We start from the raw sequence: 20,279 nt of genomic DNA on the forward strand, positions 1-20,279 counted from the left end.
CTCTCAGAAATGTCTGCAGAAAAAAAATGCTCAGTTTTCAGTTGTAAAGAACTGAGTTAACAACTTATAAAAAACCCAACCCAAAGCAACTGAGGTTTGGGGTTTTTTTATTGAATAGGGGAACATTTAAACACGCAGACTACTCTGTTCATCTGAAGTGTGCCACAAGGTAGAACACTGGCAGGAAGCATGTACTGCTGCAGTACTACATAAACCTGTAAAAAAAGGTTAAGTGGGATGCCTACAATGTGAATTTCACCCTGAAGAAATGTGAAAATTTTTAGGTACTCATGTCCTCCTCTATGAAAATGAATAGTCATTATCAACACAGAGTTACTCCACAGTTGTGATGTATCACAGCCTATGTAGGTTTTATCAACAATCACTTTTTAGTGAAAGCTCTGAAACACTATGTTCCTCAAGTGAAGCCCTGAGTTTTTTTCAGAAACAGGCTGCCATATGGGATTTCCTCAGGCAAAACACTGAATGCTGATGGCATCTCCATTTGATTAAGGAAAATATGTAGCATCTGAAATGTTCATATTCACAGCAGAGCATATTGTTCAGCTCTAGCATACCCCTCACGCTTCTCAACATCACACATGATATTGAAACATCACGTGGTGCACCAACAGAGAAGAAATGGGTGCTCTAAAAAGTACCTTCCTGAGAATGAGCATTCATGTGTGAATGACATTGCACCTGGACACTCAGCACAGGCTTACACTTAGTTACAAACAATGCAACTATTCAGAACCCAAAGATGTGAGTATTCTAAAGCTTTTAGCACACTGACCAAAGCAGAAGCACCTACCCTTTCTCTACTCGATGACCAAAGTTGCTTTACAGCTCCAGGCTCCAATCAACTTAAAGCCTTATCACATTACATATGAACTCCTAGACTGTCCTTCCTTATCAACAAAAGACCATCAGACTCAAACTCTCCCAGCACATAGCACAGCAACAAGTACTGATCAGGAGAGAAGAAAAGCAAGTACTTCACCACCTTGATCTCTTCCCCAAAATAAGCACCAGGAGCTTTTTAATTTCCAGTCGATATTGCATTTTGCAAGAATTTTATTCTTTCTGTAAAATCTATGTATAGAGTATATGGAGAATACACATTATTTCAACCAGCCACCTGTCCCTCACTTTTGCCCTGTCTCAGCATAAAACACTGATACGCTCACGTCACTGGAGCCTGAAACAGAAAGTCAGTTTCTGATCAGGGACGGGGCAGCATCTGAACCCGTGAAAAAGCAAGGAGATAATAATCAGTTATTATTATTATTATAGTTCCTGTTATCCTTTAATTTGCTTTCAGCCTGACTGTGAAAGCAGAACGAGCATCCTGGCTCATTCACTAACCTAGAAATCAGTGCAAGATACACGCAAGAAATAAAAACAGTAAGGAGCATCAAGATGAAGCACAGTCTTCACTTTTAATGAGACAGCCAGCTCTCCCCTATCTTTGGAGCCAGCTGAACCAATTACATCCCTTACCTGTATGGTTCCAGAGTCCTGCTGCCATAATACAATGCTTCTTCCCAGGATTCAAGGTTAATACAGGCATCCATGGCACAGTCAAGCATTTTCAGCTGATAGATATTTGTATCTGGTAGATGACCCTCGTTGTTGCTCAAGAGATTCTGGCACCTTGCCAGAACATGCTTCCACTCTGTTATTGGCCTTAGTTAAAGAAATATATTTATTCAGGCAAAAACACAATTTCTAAGTGTTGTTTAGCAAGGAGTAAGAGTCTCAAAGCATTAAAATAGAAAAGCTGACATCATTCCAGACTCTGCTATAATTCTTGAAAACATACTTAAATGCTGAAGTGGCAGCTTAGGTAACTGTGCTTCATTTACATGTAGCAAAACAATTTCTAAAGAAGGCAGTATTTTAGCAATAAATGGTAAAAGAAAGATGAAAAATGGCAAGGATATTTAAATACATAACAAAAATACAAATAACTTTTATTTAGGTACTAAAACATTATTTACTTAAGATACTCCAGTTCTTAAAGCCAAAGGCAAGAGTCCATGGAAATTTCTTTTAAAAAGTCCCAGCAGCTAAAATTTTTTTTTTAAATTATATATATATTTATATAAAATAATGACATTCTTTTATGCTGCACATTTTTTAGCATTCTCGTGAAATTAGAACCTTTTCTTGAAATTAATTAATTTTCTCCTTGAAACACTCATGAAGAGCGTTATGATTTTTTTTCATGTACAGCTGCACATTTCATGCATGAGAAAGAAAAGAATCACAGTTTTGATGTCTGACTGTAGTTCAGGACTAATGATCTTGGCAGTAAAAGAGATTTTCACCTCCAATGCTGCAAGATTTTTTGTGAGGTTGGAATACCAACATCCTCCTTTTGTGAGGAAAGATAACCTTGCACTCACTTTATTTTGATATTCCTTAGCACAAATCACTTTTTTTCAGTACATTTTACACTGATTTGACTTCTCTGTGGATCAGATTCTTCTCTCTCTGATGACACCTAATCTGAACCCCAAAACTAAATGAGTATTACCACCTGTGATTGTACCCATGGGAGTCCCAGAATGCAAGCAGTCTTAACACCAAAAAGATACTACTCACATAAGTAAGAAAAATGAAATAAAGAAAGAAAATTAGACTTACAGCAAGAGAAGTGATAACATTGATTGTATTATAGCCCTCTCCACACAATCAGCTCAAAGAAGTCCAGCAGTTATCTTCACAAATTATTGCAAGTACTATTCACACTAATCCAGCAATGAATTTAAAGTGTACAATGACAAACCTGTGATGAAGTAATTAGTCCATCTTGAACATGGGAATATTTACATACTTAAATTTAAGAATGTGACCCCCATGGTCCAGGATTTATAGCATGGTTGTTACAAGGCTAAACTAATTATTTGTGAATTGCTCTCATGCCCTTGGATTGAAAGGGCCATATAAGGGAAGGAATGTGTTATTATAAAATTGCACCTTAACCTTTATATCTTTGGCAAACATCCATCTATTCTTTACAACTGACTAAGGACAAAAACCAGAAGAATGAGGGATGTTATTTCCACTTGATACAATTTTTTGTAGAAAGTACAAACCACTGACATTCTTGAAAGATTACCATTTTAGCTGGTGCACAGTATGTCTGCTTTTACTTCTCATTATTCTGCTTTGTGCACTCACCAGCATCTGATAATAGATGACAACAAAATTTCTTGGGACCAAATTTTCAGGTAAGTAAAATTGCAAACTAGAAAACCTGCCATCAGCTGCAACAGTACCAAAGAGCTACATGTCCTGCATCTGCCCAGGAGCAGAGGAGGACTGTCCCAAGCAGCTCTAACTGTAAATTTAGCATTTTAACACCGTATTAGTTACAGTCACAGTGTGGGAGTCACCAACTTTCTCAGCTGTAGAAAGTGTTGGTTTAATTAGTTTAAAAAATGGCATTTGCAGGAGCTAATAACTACATGCCTCAATCTGCCAGGAAGGTTTTCTACTCATTATTGGCAAGTGGACAAAAGTCAAGTTCCCTCTCCAATACTGCACTCGCCACTGCATGTCAGTTAACATGGGTATTGTGGTGCAGTGCAAGGAAAGATGACACATTTCAAATAGTGCATGACTGAGAACAGAAGCTGAACAGACAACAATAGATTTTTCCAGCCAGTCCTGATGCCTTTTATTACCACGCATTTGATTAATTTTTAAGTATCAGTTAAATCAGTAATCTTAATTAAAGACACTCGCAAAATACATGAATGCAATTTCTCCTGCAATTTAATACAGGAACATTAAATAGGACCAGTATTCTGACTACACAGTTTAAATATAAGAACTATTGCACCTTCAGGTTGCATATCTATAATTTAACATGCAGGTTGAAACGTGGGCCCTGAAGATCTATTTCAGTACTGTCTGTTTCAATCCAGTGACTACAGAGGAACTTAAAACAAACTAGAAACTATGTGAGATTAAAACAAGGTGAGATGATTGTTTCCACTTTGCTAAAAAAAAATAATCTCTCTGGATTAGAAAAAAACAAACTCAGTGTAATGGATTGGGTTTTTTGTTACTGTATAAATTGTGATCACTTGTTTCCAGCCTGGAATATCACTATGCAAACTTGTTTTTTGTGCTGCCAAAAAGGAGTACTGGAAGATTAAATTCTTTCTAGCTTGAGAGAAAGCCCATGTTTCTGAAAATGGTAAGGCGTCTTGCCACAATAGACCAAATTCCCAGTCAGCGAAATTCCACTGAATAGACCAAGATAAGAAAGAGATGAATAAACTCATAGTATTCTAGTAAAAATCTCCACAACTCTTCTGCTCATCTTTTCTTGGTTGCTGCTGTTCACTAATTTCTTTAATTGGATTGAATATCTACATGACAGCCATTAGACTCCAGTTCTGTTTATTAGTGCAAGATCATTTCATTCAATTTGCTTAATTACCAATTATTATTATATATTATTATATCTTATTATAATGATGCTGTAATGTCTGCTGTGAACCTGTCTGTGATTATTTCCTTGTTATTGTCATTGCTGTGCAAAGAATGAGAACCTGTAAATGTTCACGCTGAGAGTAACGGAACAAAGAATTTAACCACATTCCAAATTAAGCTGTCTTTCATTTAGAAGTGGATTTATATAAAATCCACTTCATTTAGAAGTGGACTGTGATAGCTGAAATCCAAATCAGAGCCAAAATATCCCTTCATGTCCTTGGTAGTTACTATCTCTGCCACAAAGTAGTCCCATTCCAAGTAATGAGAGACTCTATTATTAATACAATTAAGAATTTTACACATTATAAACATAAAATGAATTTAAAACATTACAAGAATGTAAAAAGATACACATAAAACATAAACATAAGAATGTAATTGTAAGGAAACTAATCTCAAGAGATGAATTGCATACTAGAGGGATCTTTTCACAACTGAATGACAGACTGTAGCCTGTAATTGAAAGGATACCTTCTTTTGATTTTGGATATCTCACTTCATTTACAGCATCTTTGACTTCTTTCCAGGCATGCTCTTCACCAGCCAATTTCTCAGCATCCTGGATAATGGAAACAAATGCATATAATGAGAAAAACAGTAAAATGACAATATGCAGTAATGATGAAAAAACAGGGTAAAAGGATTTAACTGTTAAAAGCTACTTGTAGAAACCGTATTGCTGTTTTTTATAAACACAAAAATCCCATTTCATCTGGAATTCATACTCACCCTGTTTTGTAAGCAAATGAGATGATATAGAGAAAAATGAATGCAAACTTGGAAACATCAAACACCCAAATCAGATATTAAGTTTGCAACAAGAACTATGATCAACCAGAAGAAAAGGAATAATAGCATGTTTTTACTATCAAAATGCATTGAGGAGATCAAATTCTTTAAAGACCTGCTACCTAAGACTTCCCTTAAGTACACTGTAGAAAGGATTTAGCAAATAATTTTGCTTAATCATGTGGTGATTACAGAGACAAACAGTGAGAGTTTAGCTTCATCCATTACAGTTAAAAACATGAGGTTCCAGGAGAAGTCTACAACTCAGAAAAAAGCTGAACTATCATTTAAATCATTACTATTTCTTCCTTAGTCCATTGGGTTCTACAAACAGCTACATTTTCCTATTGCTTTCTCAAAAAGAAAGCAAAAATGATTAATGGCTGCAGCAGTAAAGAGAATGTTTCCCATTTCAACTCTCTACCAGTGACCAACTGAACCTTAGGCAAACCACTAGGAACAAGTGCATTAAAGCATCTACAGACACAGTTAAGTGTCTTGTGGGATTTACAAAAGCATCTAGTGCTTCAATTTGCATTGCCATAGAACTAAAATACCTTTAAAAATCTGGCCTGTAATACACTGCAGTTTATTACCACTCTCTCCTTATAAAAGGCCCTGCTACTTTGAATAAGAGGTTTTTAAAGTACAAAGTCTTGCAGGAATATTTTAAATTCATTTCTAAAAAGATCAGCCTTCAGCAGGTGTAGAGGCCTGCAGAGGAACAGAGAAAGTGTGTTAAAATCATACCAAGCACTTTGCAACCAAGAGATGCTCACCAGGAATCACAGAAGTACCTCCACTGAAAAGCCCATCATCTGTAACTGCGTAGAATTGCATAATTTTCTTATTCCACTGCTCCTCATTTGCCATAAATTCAGAAAAAAATTTACAGTGAGAATCAGCACTCATTTTCACATTTAATTTGCCGTTTTGTCTTTCCATCTGCTTCATGAAACAGCAGACCTCTGTGGATTCCTGGGATGATTAAATCAAGATTAAATCAAGGTTGTTCTCAGCTGCCCTACCTTCCTGAGAAGAGCCTTACAAGGAAGGTGGCATGACCCCACTGCATTTTGAACATAATCTTCCCCTACAATCAGTTCTCTGAACAAAATTTCTCTGGAAATAATTTTGTGCAGAGCTGAATTTGCCACCAGAAGGCATAAGGTGAATGTTAGGACAAACCTGCTCATACCACAGAAATTTTATCAACACAGTGCACAAACCTGCCCAGCCCTCTTCCAGCTTTGCAGCAGATGGACACTGAATCTCTTATTGCCAATGCAACCTCTACTGATTTTTGTGGGTCTACATCTACTTCTGAACACAGGTGGTTAATCTGAAACCATCCCTAAAATGCTTTCATGGACCAAGTGCTGCTCATTGACTGATCTAAAAAATAAATCCAGCCTATAAGATATCAATAATGACATCTGTGAAATCTTCCATTTAAGGAGCTACCAAACAAGAAAAATTGTTTTAAGTTATCTTTTCTCACTAGCCCAAGTATCATTCAGAGTGTATCTCTAACATGTTGTAAGCCTAGAAACTAAAACCTCAGAAGCATGGGAACTGAGAGAGATTTATAAGTGAAAGAAGGAAAACAACTATGCAGTAAGGCCAAAGACTTAGGGCTCAATTTGCACGTAGCAAGACTGATGGATGAATGACTAAAGTGTTCACTCAGATGGGACTAACCTTTCTCTGTTTAGTGCAGCTTTTTGAGTTACTGTTGTCTTCTAGCATTTAATTAGCAGCATAAAGCAGGGCAAGGTTGGGGGTTCCAACCTTCACTCTAGCACATAGGGTTAAGTCAACACTGGCTTCATATCCAGGTAGAGAATAGAGACTCTCTGTTGGACCAATAATCCCCAGCCCTCTCTGGATTCATGGTCTTTATCCTTTCTGTATGAGAGTTAGTTTAGGATGGAGGGATCTGGGCAGGATGCCCAGCTCTGGGAAAGATTTAAGTCACAGGTTTCAATGAGATGTTTTCTGTGCTCTCAAGATGAGGCATTTTAGGGATCAACTGACATAAGAACAAGAAAAGATATGGCTAGCTTGGCATTTTACACTCCTACTGTTCTTCATCAGATTTCCACATATGAAAGAAGTCCTGTCCTTTCCCAAATGCTCTAGTTCAAGGTATGGAGGCTGTTTCCAAACAGGCAGCCAAGCAAGGGCTGCAAAACAACAAGGAGAGGCTGTCACTGGGAACACTGCCTTCCAGACTAATAAGCTTTCTCCAGGTAAGTTGTTTCTCTCCCTTGAACAGCACCTTGAAAGTCATGGCCATGTGATATGATTAAGCCAGTTAAAAACACAAAGATGCCTTGGAGTTGGAATTATGACAATTGACATGATTAAAATTATACTGAATTTTTTAATTCAATCTAAGAGCAGGCAATAACAGCTACGGGAGATACAGCTTTCCACGGAGTAACGTCCTTTCAAATATCTCTTTTAAGATCAAGTTCCCAGTCAAATCTCCAGGTGTGCAGATCTGCCAACAAAAGGATGGACTTTTTTCATTTATACAAAAGAACACCAGCTGAAGAAAAAAAAAAGAGGCTTTTGAAAAAGAAGGAAGAGCTGGCAATTTCTGCCTAATTATTTTCCTTATTTCTAACTCTGACACTAAACACAAGAGTTTGCTTCTCAGAACAACAAAATATTTTTCTCTTGGTCCAAAAAATAATTAGACCAGATAATCTAGTCACAAAGTATTAACGAAAGAGAGAGAAACAAGAAAACTTGAGGGTATCTGATGAGGACTGTAATCTGTTTGAAGACTGGTCAAATATAAAATGATCTGCAGTTCTAGCTTTAAGTGATAGGAAGTTTTATTATAAAACTGAAACAAGTACAGACATCAGACACCACAGAAATAAGCATCTGAAAATAATCACCTGTTCCATTCTCTGGTATTTCTATCTAAAAATTACTTCTCTATCTTTTCTGCTATTTGAGTGTCCTGAACACATTCCATCCTTAATGGAACTGTCCTTAGAAAGGAGTGTAATCTACAAAGTATAGATAAATGCTTCTCTTTCCTTCCTGTTCCTTCACAGCACTCCTCTTTCCCCAGTTACTCATCTGTTTCTTATACTTCCTGAAAGAGCTCCCTGCCTATTAATTTCAGGCACCGCTTCTTTTACACACAGTGTTAGCAATCACTGTTCTTTGTAATCCCAGCATTGAAAATCCGGATTGCTAAAAGATTCCCACATGGACAGCACGTCCTCTGAGAGAAGATATTTCTCTTACCAAAAAAAGCACATGCTAACCAGTGAGCACCATTGCCCTCTTCCCAAAAGCGCTCCCACAGCCCCACCACTGCTTGTCTGTAAGGCACTGCACCTCCAAAACTCTCCTGACCATTAGAAAGATTTATTAAGGACTAATTCTCCTTTCACATTTAGGTTACAGTATAGTTATAAGACATGGATTTTCGGTCCTCTCTACAAAGCTCATCTTTCTCCTTCTTATAGGTGGAGGTAGAGAAACAAGCCCAACATTGTCCACAGAGAGGAAACCATGAAGCACTCCTCACCTGCCTTCAGAGAAGGGAGAAGTGGCAACTGGAAAATCCAAAAGGTAAATAACCCCTACACCTCTTTGTCTCCTTCCCAGCATTCCTCCTGTTTTAAGTATGTCCAATGGCATCTTCATTATATGCCTGTTTTCAGTATTCAGGTAGCCAGTCCCACACAGGCAGAAATAAGAAAAGCTTTGTAGGAGGTATTGGACTCCCAGGTTGCCCTGAGACAAGTAAAAAGAAGGACTAAAGTTTTCCCTGACCAGTATCTGTTCTTCTAAATATACAAATGGATTAAAAGAGTGCAATGTAACCAGCAAATGTCAGTTTTACAAAGGATAAAAACATATAAACCATGGTTCAAACAGAAATTAGGAGTCTAACAAGATATATGATTGGATATGATATTTTTGCAAGACTGAAAAATCACAGTAAATAACAATATTTTTTTCTGAACACAAAATCTATTTCTACATAATCATCATCATCATAATTCTGTGTGACAGCAGCAGACAACCCTATTCTCTCTTTTTTGTAGAATTTTTAAGTTTTCTGAGCTGTAATACTTTAACACTTTAAAAGCTGTAGATAACTCAAATACCTAACCATTTAATAGAAATTGCTGTCCATTGCATATGATTTGCTTAATTTTAAAAAATTTCTAAGTATTTAAGCAACTACAGATGTGCATCTGAACAGAACAGAGGAGCTCATACACATTTAAATTAGGGCATGATATTTTAGAACAGATCTCTGATACATTGTACTCTGAAAGCATAAATAATGATTTTCTATTTCTGATTCTGTTTTAAAGTGCAGGAGCTACTGCATGTTTGTTTCCAGTAAACTCAGTAACTCACTGTTTTGTGATAGACAGCAAAGAAAAGCATTAAATGAGTAAAGGCACTGCACATCTTCTGAAGTTTCCCTTTCAGAAAGATGAAGAAAAGTGTCAGTTGGAAAATGTGATACACAAGCTGTGATATTGCAGCTACACTAAATTTCTGACATGAATTCTTCAGAGCAAAAAGGGCATGAGGGCCTGCCAGGCAATCACAGGTGCAGGCAGCTACAGACACAGCAAAAGAAAAAGCACACTTGAGTGCTTCCTCAAAATAGCTGAGGTCATCTGCTATGAAACATTTTCTGGATAAAGTTTAAACTCAGAATCAAAGACTTTTCATCTCTTATTCTGAGGGCTGTGGTGTATAGAAGCCTGCATCTTCAGCTGAGGATTCACTCACCTTCAGCCTTGTGCATGTACTTCATTAAGAACTACAAGTATGTGAAATTATCAGTGCACACCGCCCTGCTGTGATTCAAGATTTACAAGGGATTTCTGCAGTTTTAAAAGCTTCCTTGCACTGCTCCATGAAAAATAATGCCATGTTCACAAATACCAGTTTATCCATCCTTTGCAACCCACGTAAGGTTGTCCTCACTAGAAGCCTTCTGTTTTCTGTCACATGGCTCTGAAAGAGTGCCTGGAACTTATGGCAATTCCAAAGGTACTCTATTTGCAGACAAAAAACAAAATACTGTGTTCCCTGCAAGGCTGCTGGGAGGGGATGGGCTTCAACTCCTGAACAAATCGAATTTGTACTTTTTATTTTTGAATTCTCAGAGTAAAATAAGACACATTAGAGCTGGATGCCATATTGAATCTGTGCAGTATATTGCTCAGTATTAGGTAGGCTGCATTCCCTCACACAATCATTATCAGCTCTTCATGGATTACTAGCTCTGGTGTCTGGAAGTGCATAAGAACTGCACAGGCTAGTAACACTCTATGTCATATAGATATTGGAAAATTTAGCAGTTCTTCACTTTTAAGTGCTCCACTTAGGCATTGAGATCAAGATGAAGGTCTTCCCACACCCTGCATACAAGTAGTGCAAAAAGACAAAAACCTTCACAGGGCAGTATGAATAACCTTCCCTTAACATTATCCAACTTAGTAACAACATTACTATATTTACATAGAAATTTAAAAGTGACATCAAAACAGCTGTGGGAAATTTATTAAAATGAGATGCTTTCAATAAAGAGAAAGTTAATATCAGCAAGTCTATTTTAAGAAGTCAGTTTAATTTAATAAAATTAAATGGGACTAAGATAAGTCCATCTTAGATTTAATTAAGCCAAACTGTAAGGTAAGAGAAGCAAACAGACAAACAATTCTTAACCTCTACTGCTGCAAGTCCAATATCTGCCAGGTTAACAATTCTGCACAGCAGAAAATAGTAATTCCATTTCTATCAGAGTCATACTCCATTCTCCTTCACTGCAATCCCATTTCAGCTATTAATTTCTGTGATTCTTTTTAGACACACACGTTTTTAAACAGCCTTTTCAAAGATCACTGCATCTGTATTTTGTATACAGGCAAACTCATAAATGTGAAGATGATTTTATAGTGAAGAAAATTGACATCATTCTTCCTACTGACTCCCTTGCTATACAGATTCAAGGGTCACATTAGCTTTCCTTGCCAGAGGAAAACACAATGTTTTCAATTTCTTTTGTGGGTGTTCAGACACCCACACTGAGATTCATTTGCTCAAATGTAGATGCTTGGGTCACTCGTCTCTATGACAAAGAAACACTCTCTGGGTGTAACTTGTATTATCCTAAAGCAGGCTTCTAAAACGTTTCAGATTAATAACAGCCAAAGTGTGTTAATTCTTCTCCATTATATCCATAAAGAAAGTCTAGAGCAACTAGCTCAGATGATGACATTTATCCTGTAGCTGTCTGAGATGTGGTGAAATAAATCATAGCTGTAGATCCCCCTTTCAGATGTAGAACACCCTTGCAGTGGTGATGCAATTATATTTCAATAGGCACAACTTACCAGCAATTCCAGTTACTGTCTATTATTCACCTCTTCTCAGAAATGTTTATTATTCTCAGTCTTTGTCATCCATTAATTTTACTGGCAATGTTTTTGCAATTACTTTCACTTCATTCCTGAAAATGCTGTGTACTCTACAGAGTTACTATGAATACACTTTGGAATTATCTCAGAAGCATTATATATAACTGATTATTATGGTGATTTAATATTTAAGTGTGTTGTCAGAACAACCTTTAGAGTGTATATATATTTAGAGTGTGCATATATAAAAATTCCTGTAGTAAGAGAAAATACACCAAAAAAAGATCAAAGTTTTCATTAGTCTTGAACATCAAAGCCCAATGGAACATCTTTAAACCCAATAATGCTCCCAGATCAAGTGTTGTTATTAGAGCTTTTCTGTTTTACATCCACTCTTTGTGATAATAATCTTAACAAATAATATTACAGACAACATATTCTCTCTTAAAAAGCAGTAGAAAAGTGTGCTAGGCTACTTAGGAAGAAAGCATGATAGTACCTAAAGACAGGTCTGTCAAAATATGACAGGGCTAAGCAGCTAAACAACATCATAGCATCTTGCTGCCTGGAGACTCCTCAAAATGAAAGGCACATGTATTTAATGCATTCTGAAGTAATTTCAATTAAGTGTAAGTCGTTCTGATTGCTGACCAAAACATTTACTGTGTTTAAACTAGGTCCCTTACATACTACTACTCTTTCTGGAGTCATGCTTGCCCAGGGGCTGTTCTTGTGTCACACACAGCTCAGGCCCCTGGGAATGATGACACTTTGCAGCCCCAAGACCTCAATGCCTACCCCCAGTCAGGATGATGAGCAACAGGACTGAGTCTTGTGTCTGTAACAGCACTGCCTTTATAAATCTCCCTGTGTCAGGAGCTTAGGGCTGACTGCACAATTCCCATCCAAGCTGCATAGGTTACAAGCAGAAATAAAAATTGATTGGACAGTGGGAAGAACAATAAATAGAAGTTCACTGTTTACCAACTCATAAAAAACAGAAGTGAGGAAAACAAAGGAAATTACTTACAGCTTAGCAGGAGTGAAAGAGGGCCTTATGCCAGATCACCCAAAAATTCTTATCACTTTTGTAATTCCATTGTAATTTCCAGAATCAGTACTAAAACAAACCCTGTGTTAGTTCATTTACCTGAGCAAGGATACTGTTCAGCCTAATCCCTAGCAACAGCGAGACTGGTATTTCACAGACTGTCTTAGATATTACACATTAGTTAAGGCAATCTCAAGGTCTCTCATAGCACACAAACTGACAGCTATAAGGGAAATCTTCTTTATTCCTGAATTCTGCAACCCGTGGAGATATGGAGTGCCACTGAGTACATTTAGTGGCTCGGAAGAGATTTGTAGGTCCAAAATCCTAAGACTTTTGAGTTATTCACAAGGTATAATCCAATCCACACTCATCAGTTCACTGAAATATGTACTTAAGTTTAAAAGCATATGTAAATCCCATTGAAGTTAATATCTATGCAAATGACTAAATACTTCACTAGAAGCATAGTTACTTGTGACGTTCAACATATGCTTTAGTGATCTGAAGAACTGTGCCCATTGAATTACTGGTTCTCACTGAAGATATAGTGACATTAATTTAGATACTATTTTTAAACACTAATATCAAAACAATTTAATATCTTGATGCATGAGATACCACATGATAAAATGGTAGCTATAGTAATTCTGTTTTATAATGTATACTGCAATGTAAAAAAATTGCACTAACTTCAGCATATGCTTTCTGAAGGAATGGGTATGAAATACAGGAAGCTGATGGTTTAGAAAAGCACATGCAATATGATTAAGATCATACATAGCTGATCAATCCACTCTACACCTTAAAATATTTGCTGGATCTCAAAATTTTTAGGGTGCTGATAAAAACTATTTGCCTAACTCACTAGTGTTCTTCTTGAATATTTTGCATCAGTACTCAAATCTACACTCTCCAGTCTCCAAGTTTTTAAGGTCATGAATAAAGGAGGTTGAATTAATTTTTTACAACTGCAGCTCCCTGAGTACAATACCTGGAGTTTCCTCCTCTAGAATTTTGCCAACATATTTGACTTATGACTAGATTAGTATTAGTTTAATATAATCAAAGAAGAGGTTTGCAAATACTTTAAAAAAATGATGTATAGGGTTTTAGTAATTTCAAGAACTTTGGAGAATTATTATTGACTGTCCCCTGACTAACACCAATTTAAACAGTAATGGTTCTCCCAGGGTTCTTAAGGGAAGCAGCCTGAAACACTCCATAAGGCAAACAAGTGCTTGAAACAGTTTCCAATATCTTCTAGAACTCTGTTGTTCCTATTCAATATTACAAACATTTTAGTCATATTCACAAAAAATACATAAGAAAGTAAAAAGGACATTCTTTAAAATGTCATAATGCCACGGAAACCATTATATGACCCTTAAATATTTCTCAGGGTTTTTATTTACTGTTTGGATAGCTACCATGCAGCTGGCTCCTGTTGACTGCCAGTGCTAAGAGTATTTACATGCCTCAGCATTTAATGGTGATGGGCCAAGGTGACTCAAAGCAAGGAGAGGTAGCCTACATCACAAAACCTGTACTGAAAATCGACGTCTTGACTTACCTCAAAACAACTGTTCATGGGACCTGATGCAACAACATAATTTGGTGTTACACAATCTACACTGGATTTCCAATTTTCCAAAACAGTCCACAGTACCAGTAATCTATTTCTTTGTGTCCTGATAAGTACTCTCCTCTAAGTACTTCACTCATTGCTTGAAAACAGACAAACTGTCCTAAAATATTTCTCCCAGTCAGATGGATGAGTGCTGCCCTTCCAAAAAGCTAACTCAACACTTTCTTTGTAACTTTTCTTTTGCAGGGCTTGTGGCAAGGGAGAAGCAGCTCACTTCTTATGGACCCCCACCTTCATTAATCAAATACAGTGTAGTAGCTACAGAACCTAGTATCTTTCTCTACAACAGAAAATGTCTAGAGATTCAAATTACTTTATTGTTAGATAGTAGCTGGAATCACATCTAAAGCACTCAAAGCTTAGAAGGATTTCTTTTGTGCATGGGAATGATGCAAGCTTTACATAAAGCTATACACCAGATATACTTTGAGAGTAAAATTTTTGTTGTCTAGATATTGTAAAAGGAAGTGCAGGAGCTTTATATCCAACACTAAGACAAAGATTCATACCATAATCAATATGATGCAGCAACATATTTTTCTTAATCATGGTGTTCAGATAAATCTTGGGCAGTATTGTGAAACACTGTTTTACTAAAGTCCCCAGTTCAAACCACTGCTTATGTTAAAATCAACATCTTCCATACAGTACACTGAGAAATCCCATGGAAAACAGCAGGGCATCCTGCAGTGGTCAAAGAAATTCCACAATCCTCTGCTGTAACTCTCGTGGCTGGAGTACATACAGCCTTCTAAAGCCTGCCATCTTCTACACTCACAGAAGTTTCTCTTCATGTCTTAGAATAGAGCTCACAAATAGAAAATTTATAACTACAGCTTTAGCTATTGCATTGTTGTGACATGAATTAAATTATGGCAAGAAGCTGATATGGCACATTGCTTATCATAGCAATTTTTCAAGCCAAATCATTTAGTCTGCAGTTTTACAGTCTCAAAAGTTATAGGCTTCCTTGTTATTCAAATGAGCTCATTCTTTCTTTAATACACCTCAGAGAATATTAGTTAAGGACTGGAACTGATTTAGGCACTGAAGAGGATGATTCTGTCTTTCTCAACCTATGGTGCTTTCTACGAATTCAGCCAGAACCTCAATTTTGAATTATTACACTGTCAAAAAGCAATTAGAATGAAGTCATGATACCTGATGACCATGCCACAGGGTTCTAAATCAGTCAATCAATATTTGAAAAATAAAATTTGGCTTGCAAAGAGTGTTTAAAAGCTTAGAGGCAGCTGGCAGGAAAGCAATCTCTCTTAATTTAAATAAACCTAGAGAGAAAGATGCACTTTCACAATGTGGCATGGGAAATAGCAATGTGAGTCTTACTAGTAAGTTCCATACAGAGATACACTAAAGAATAACTCATCTTTTTTAATTCTAGTTGTATAATGGGCATTTCAGCATCTAATTTATGGCGGGAGATATGAAATAGGGCTTCACATTACCTAACAAAGATCACAAAACAAATAGGAAAAGAAAACCCCCACCATGTACTGGATGCAGAACACATTATTCATGAAATAGGAAAATCTTTGGAATTGTCCTTGCATGTTCCCTGCATACACCTTTGCACACACATATACATACAATACTGCTTTTGCCTTTCAGACATGTGTTTATCCAGCACATGCTCACTTCAGCACAAAAAGCAATCACAGTAAAAGGGTTCACAGAATATGCTGTTCTTCCAAGAGAGGGAATGGTTTAGTTCATAGATTTAATGATGGGTAGATTACCAGATAAAAATCAGGACCACTGGATTAAACTTTTCCCAGACTTTTTAAAGCCATTATTGACCCATATAAGATAAAACCATAGTCATACTTACAGGTTCAGTGTGCACAAACCTGCTTAACATAACCAGCCATTATTCCTCTCCTTTGACTGGAATTTTCAGCAAACTAGGACAACAGGCACTGCAATGAAGCTAATCTTTACCAAGCATTTACACCTACTGTATTTGCAGTATTTATTTCTAGTGATTTCCAGGCATTGCATGGACAGTAAGGGATCTCAGAAAAAAATACACTGTAAGAAAGGTAAGAATGATCAGGACAATTTCTTTTTTGACTAAGAAAAATGAAACAAAACAAATTGCCGAGCATCATAAAGTATATAGTATACAATCAGGATGGCATTAAGAACCAGAAATTTGGAGTATGCAGAAAGCATATTCAGAATCTGAAGAGAAAAAGAATGTGCTGATATGAAGAAGAATCATAAGAACCATAGTTGAAAACATTTATTCAGAATGAAAAAGGTTCCTATGGAATAGTATTGGGGTAATGTCTTCAAGGCAATGTCTTCAACAAGGAATGAGTTAAAGATGACAAAAACTTTAGCTGAAATTATTTGAAGATGGCATGTTGCAAAAAATTTCAGTGAGCTAATAGTGTCCTATTTTAAATAACTCTCAAATTTGCTGATAAACAGTAGACTACTTTTCCACCTTCTTTTCTTCCTCCACATTGATGTGATTTCAGATTGTTTGTTGACTTTAATGTTGCTATTATTTATAAAACTGGCAGTATCAGAATCACAGCTACACTGTTTTTCAGGGTTTTAGACTGTATAGAGCAAAAAGAATATTTATCCCAAAAGCTGAGAGTCTAAGAACAGACAAAACAATAAAATGGAGGGATCAAAATATACAGCATGCCCACAAAGGCTGACTTTATGGTCAGCCCATATAACTTTGCTGTCCTAGTTTGAGTTTTTAAAGGTAAATGATAAATTGCTTTACTGTCAGGAAGGATTTTGCTTACATCCAGAGAATAAACGAGAAAAAGGTATTCCCACTCACTTTCTTCTACTTTTTCTCTAAAATTCATAGCTCAATAAAATATTCACTTGGAAAGAAAAAGATTCAAGCTCCTATTTTTACTTGATTTGGAACAGGAATCTAGAAGAAAGATACAGTGCACACCCTGGACTCATCTGAATCTCACCCATTGCCTGAAGCACTGAGTTGTGGGGTTCCCTTACTCCATAGGGTCTGGTCTAACAGCTAGGAAAAAAATGTCATTCTGGCTCTGGATGTAGATATTATTTTGTCCAAAGTGGACAACCTTCAAGCAGAGAGATTTTTGTATCCAGAAAATCGAAACTCATTCAGTCCAGAAATCTGCAGATTAAAGTTGCAACATCCTTTTTGTTTTCTTAATGACTTATGGGACCTGAACTGAAACCTATCATATTTCAATCAAATTACCTAATTAATGGCATTTTAAAAGATTGAACATGCTGCAAAATAATAAAAAAAAAAAAAGTGACTGATAAACAGATCAAGAAAAGGCATCCAAAATCAAGATTATTCCCTAAGGTACTACTGTTCTTAGAAACCACCCTGACAGGCTGAAACATACAAGACCTTATAGGAGCCCCAGTGAAAGATAATTCAGAGATCCAAGTTCAGACAATGCAATGACTGGCTTCTATACATATTTAGGAAAAAAACATGTCTCCAAAATCACCGCAGGAAAAGGTGTTTGGAAAGCGATTTTTCTGATCTAGCCTTATATTTAAATTACTGCTGTTTCTCTCTGAATATTCTGTTTATTTTAGATTGCTAATCCAGAGTGAGACTTTTCTTATTTCTGCTTGTCATTCAGCAGAGACCAAATACTGACTCCTATAGGAATGAGAACATGTGAAAAAATAAATACTACCAGTAACAGCTAGTTCTAACATTCCCAAGGAAGCTGGACATCCAGAAAGGATGGATCCATAAGAATCCAGGCACTTAAATGTAGCTGCAACAGTCTAAAAAAGTGATGAGAAGCCCTCTCTTCCCTTGGAAGAAAAAGTGTTTCTCCTTAAAACATCTGCCAGAAGATTTAAGTTTCCTATTTGATGGCTGGATCTGAAAGGAATGAGATTCTGCTCTACTGAGATGAGCAGAAAGCCAGACTCCCAGGAGGGTGCCACACTCCCAACTTCTATGTTTGCTCTAATTGTGAACTCAAGGGACCAAACTGATACAGGTTGCCCTATTAAGGATCTCCTGAAAAGGCAGAGTTTACGCACATCTTTCAACTCATATCTATTTATAAGAACAGCCAGATCTTTTCCACGACCTTGACAACCCAAGTGAGCTCCAGCTGGATGCTGCCAAGTGGTGACCAGAGCACACTGAGGCAGTCCCAAAGCAACTGGAATAGGCAAGCTGTCATGGAAAAATGATCACAGTGCATTTGCCACTGTCTTTGGAACTGCACTTTAGAGGAAAAAAATTACAATGTTGAAAGATGGAAGGAGCCTCAGAAGTCATGTAAGAAATGCTAAGAAGCTGAAGACATGATGCCTTTGTTAATGAACAAGAGATCCCAGAAATTAGAAGCAGCTGCCTTGTTTTTTACTGTTATTTTTGGCACTAGAAAAATAAAAGCCCTCTGTCCTTGGCTGTTTGGAAATCCATCCCAAGAGGGTAAGATCCTCTGAAAGAAACAGAAGAGTGTTAGTCTGATTGCTGGATTTCAGGAAAGAATCCAGGGTTTATGTCACTACCAAATGCCTTGCCAGAGGGAAGAAACATCCAGCCACCTATGGAGAGAAACAGCATTGTGTCCCAGCAGGCTCCAATTACTGCCACTGACTTTTGTAGGCACTGGTTATATCGACATTGGGCTGGAAGAGTAGGTGGGTGAAACATGACTGATCTCTGGCTTAATGTCATCCTGTAGTTTGCTTCAAAGGCAATTCTTGTGGCAAAACAGTAAAAAAGATGAAGAATGAAAAATTTCGACAATTAACTATTGCGAACTCTGTGTTTTGATAGGATATTAATTGAACCAGGATTCTCTTGGAACAAAATTCTGATAACTTTTTAACACACTGTTTGGTACTACATTGGTATTTAGCAAGAGACTAGAGAAACAGATGCTCCCAGTTTTGTCTTTGCTTTGACCAAAGGGTTTTATATTCAGTTGTATAAAGAAACTTGTTTTCAACAACCCCTGCTTCCCAGGCTTCATCTTTTGAATTAATTTGGAGGTCTCATCTTCCATATCGTACTTGGGAAACTTAGTGAGAATGTAAATGTCTAAAAATAAATAAATATTAGGAAAACTGGGACACAAACTTATGGAACTTCACAATTCAGCAATTTTAAAAGGCACTTTTTAACATATAATTTTGTGTTTCCTGTGTCCTAAATATATGATCCCTGAGGGAGGGGTGACATTTTTGTACTAACACCAGTTAGTACAGTGATCTTGCATGAAACCTTTACATTCTAATTAAAAACAACAGTCAATAATAATACTCTTCATGTAACAATGCCTCTGTAATTTAAGCACATATTCTTCAAAGGTATTGCTGAGAACAAACATTAAGATCAAAGGTGAAAATGTTGCATAATGTACCTTTGGTCATATTCAAGTCTTTTTCAGGAAACCTGGTGAGGCAAATCAACCACAGACATATGCTGCAGCAACTAATTTGATCAATTTACCTACATTTGATGAAGTTCTCAACTACAGTTGTGTTGTTCCCTCTGCTAGAAAAATAATGTCAAAACTTCAGATTCAGGAACTTATTTGGGGGTGGGGCGGGAGGGGTGGTTTATAACAGAGCTGGTGGATTTATGTAATAACAGGTAAAAAATTGTAGGTGGTATTTTTATGTAGAGGTTGATAGTTTGGTTGCTGTTCAGGTGACCTGATTTTGAGAGCCCTTGAGTTGGAAACTGGACTTGTGATGTTCTCTACCAAATTTCAGGCTGTAATATAAGTAAGTACTTTTTGCAAAGCAAAAGAAATAATTAAAGGAATAACATGCTTACTGGTGTTATGCTGTTATCAATTTTGGCAACTCTCAAACACTGGCCAAATATAAA

General features: G+C 36.8%; 1 protein-coding gene across 1 annotated transcript in view; it reads right to left on the minus strand.

The window, feature by feature from the left end:
* The window catches only part of SMYD3 (SET and MYND domain containing 3), a 382,091-nt gene that overhangs the window by 43,659 nt on the left and 318,153 nt on the right, over nucleotides 1-20,279 (minus strand). Inside the window, exons 9-10 of the mRNA XM_041477050.1 lie at nucleotides 4,987-5,074; nucleotides 1,504-1,678 (exon numbers count right to left, since the gene is read on the minus strand). Coding sequence (XP_041332984.1) covers nucleotides 1,504-1,678; nucleotides 4,987-5,074 — 263 coding nt within the window. The remainder of the gene's footprint in view (nucleotides 1-1,503; nucleotides 1,679-4,986; nucleotides 5,075-20,279) is intronic.

This window comes from Pyrgilauda ruficollis, unplaced genomic scaffold, assembly GCF_017590135.1.
Source record: "Pyrgilauda ruficollis isolate IOZ18807 unplaced genomic scaffold, ASM1759013v1 scaffold4, whole genome shotgun sequence".
NCBI classification, from domain to species: domain Eukaryota; kingdom Metazoa; phylum Chordata; class Aves; order Passeriformes; family Passeridae; genus Pyrgilauda; species Pyrgilauda ruficollis.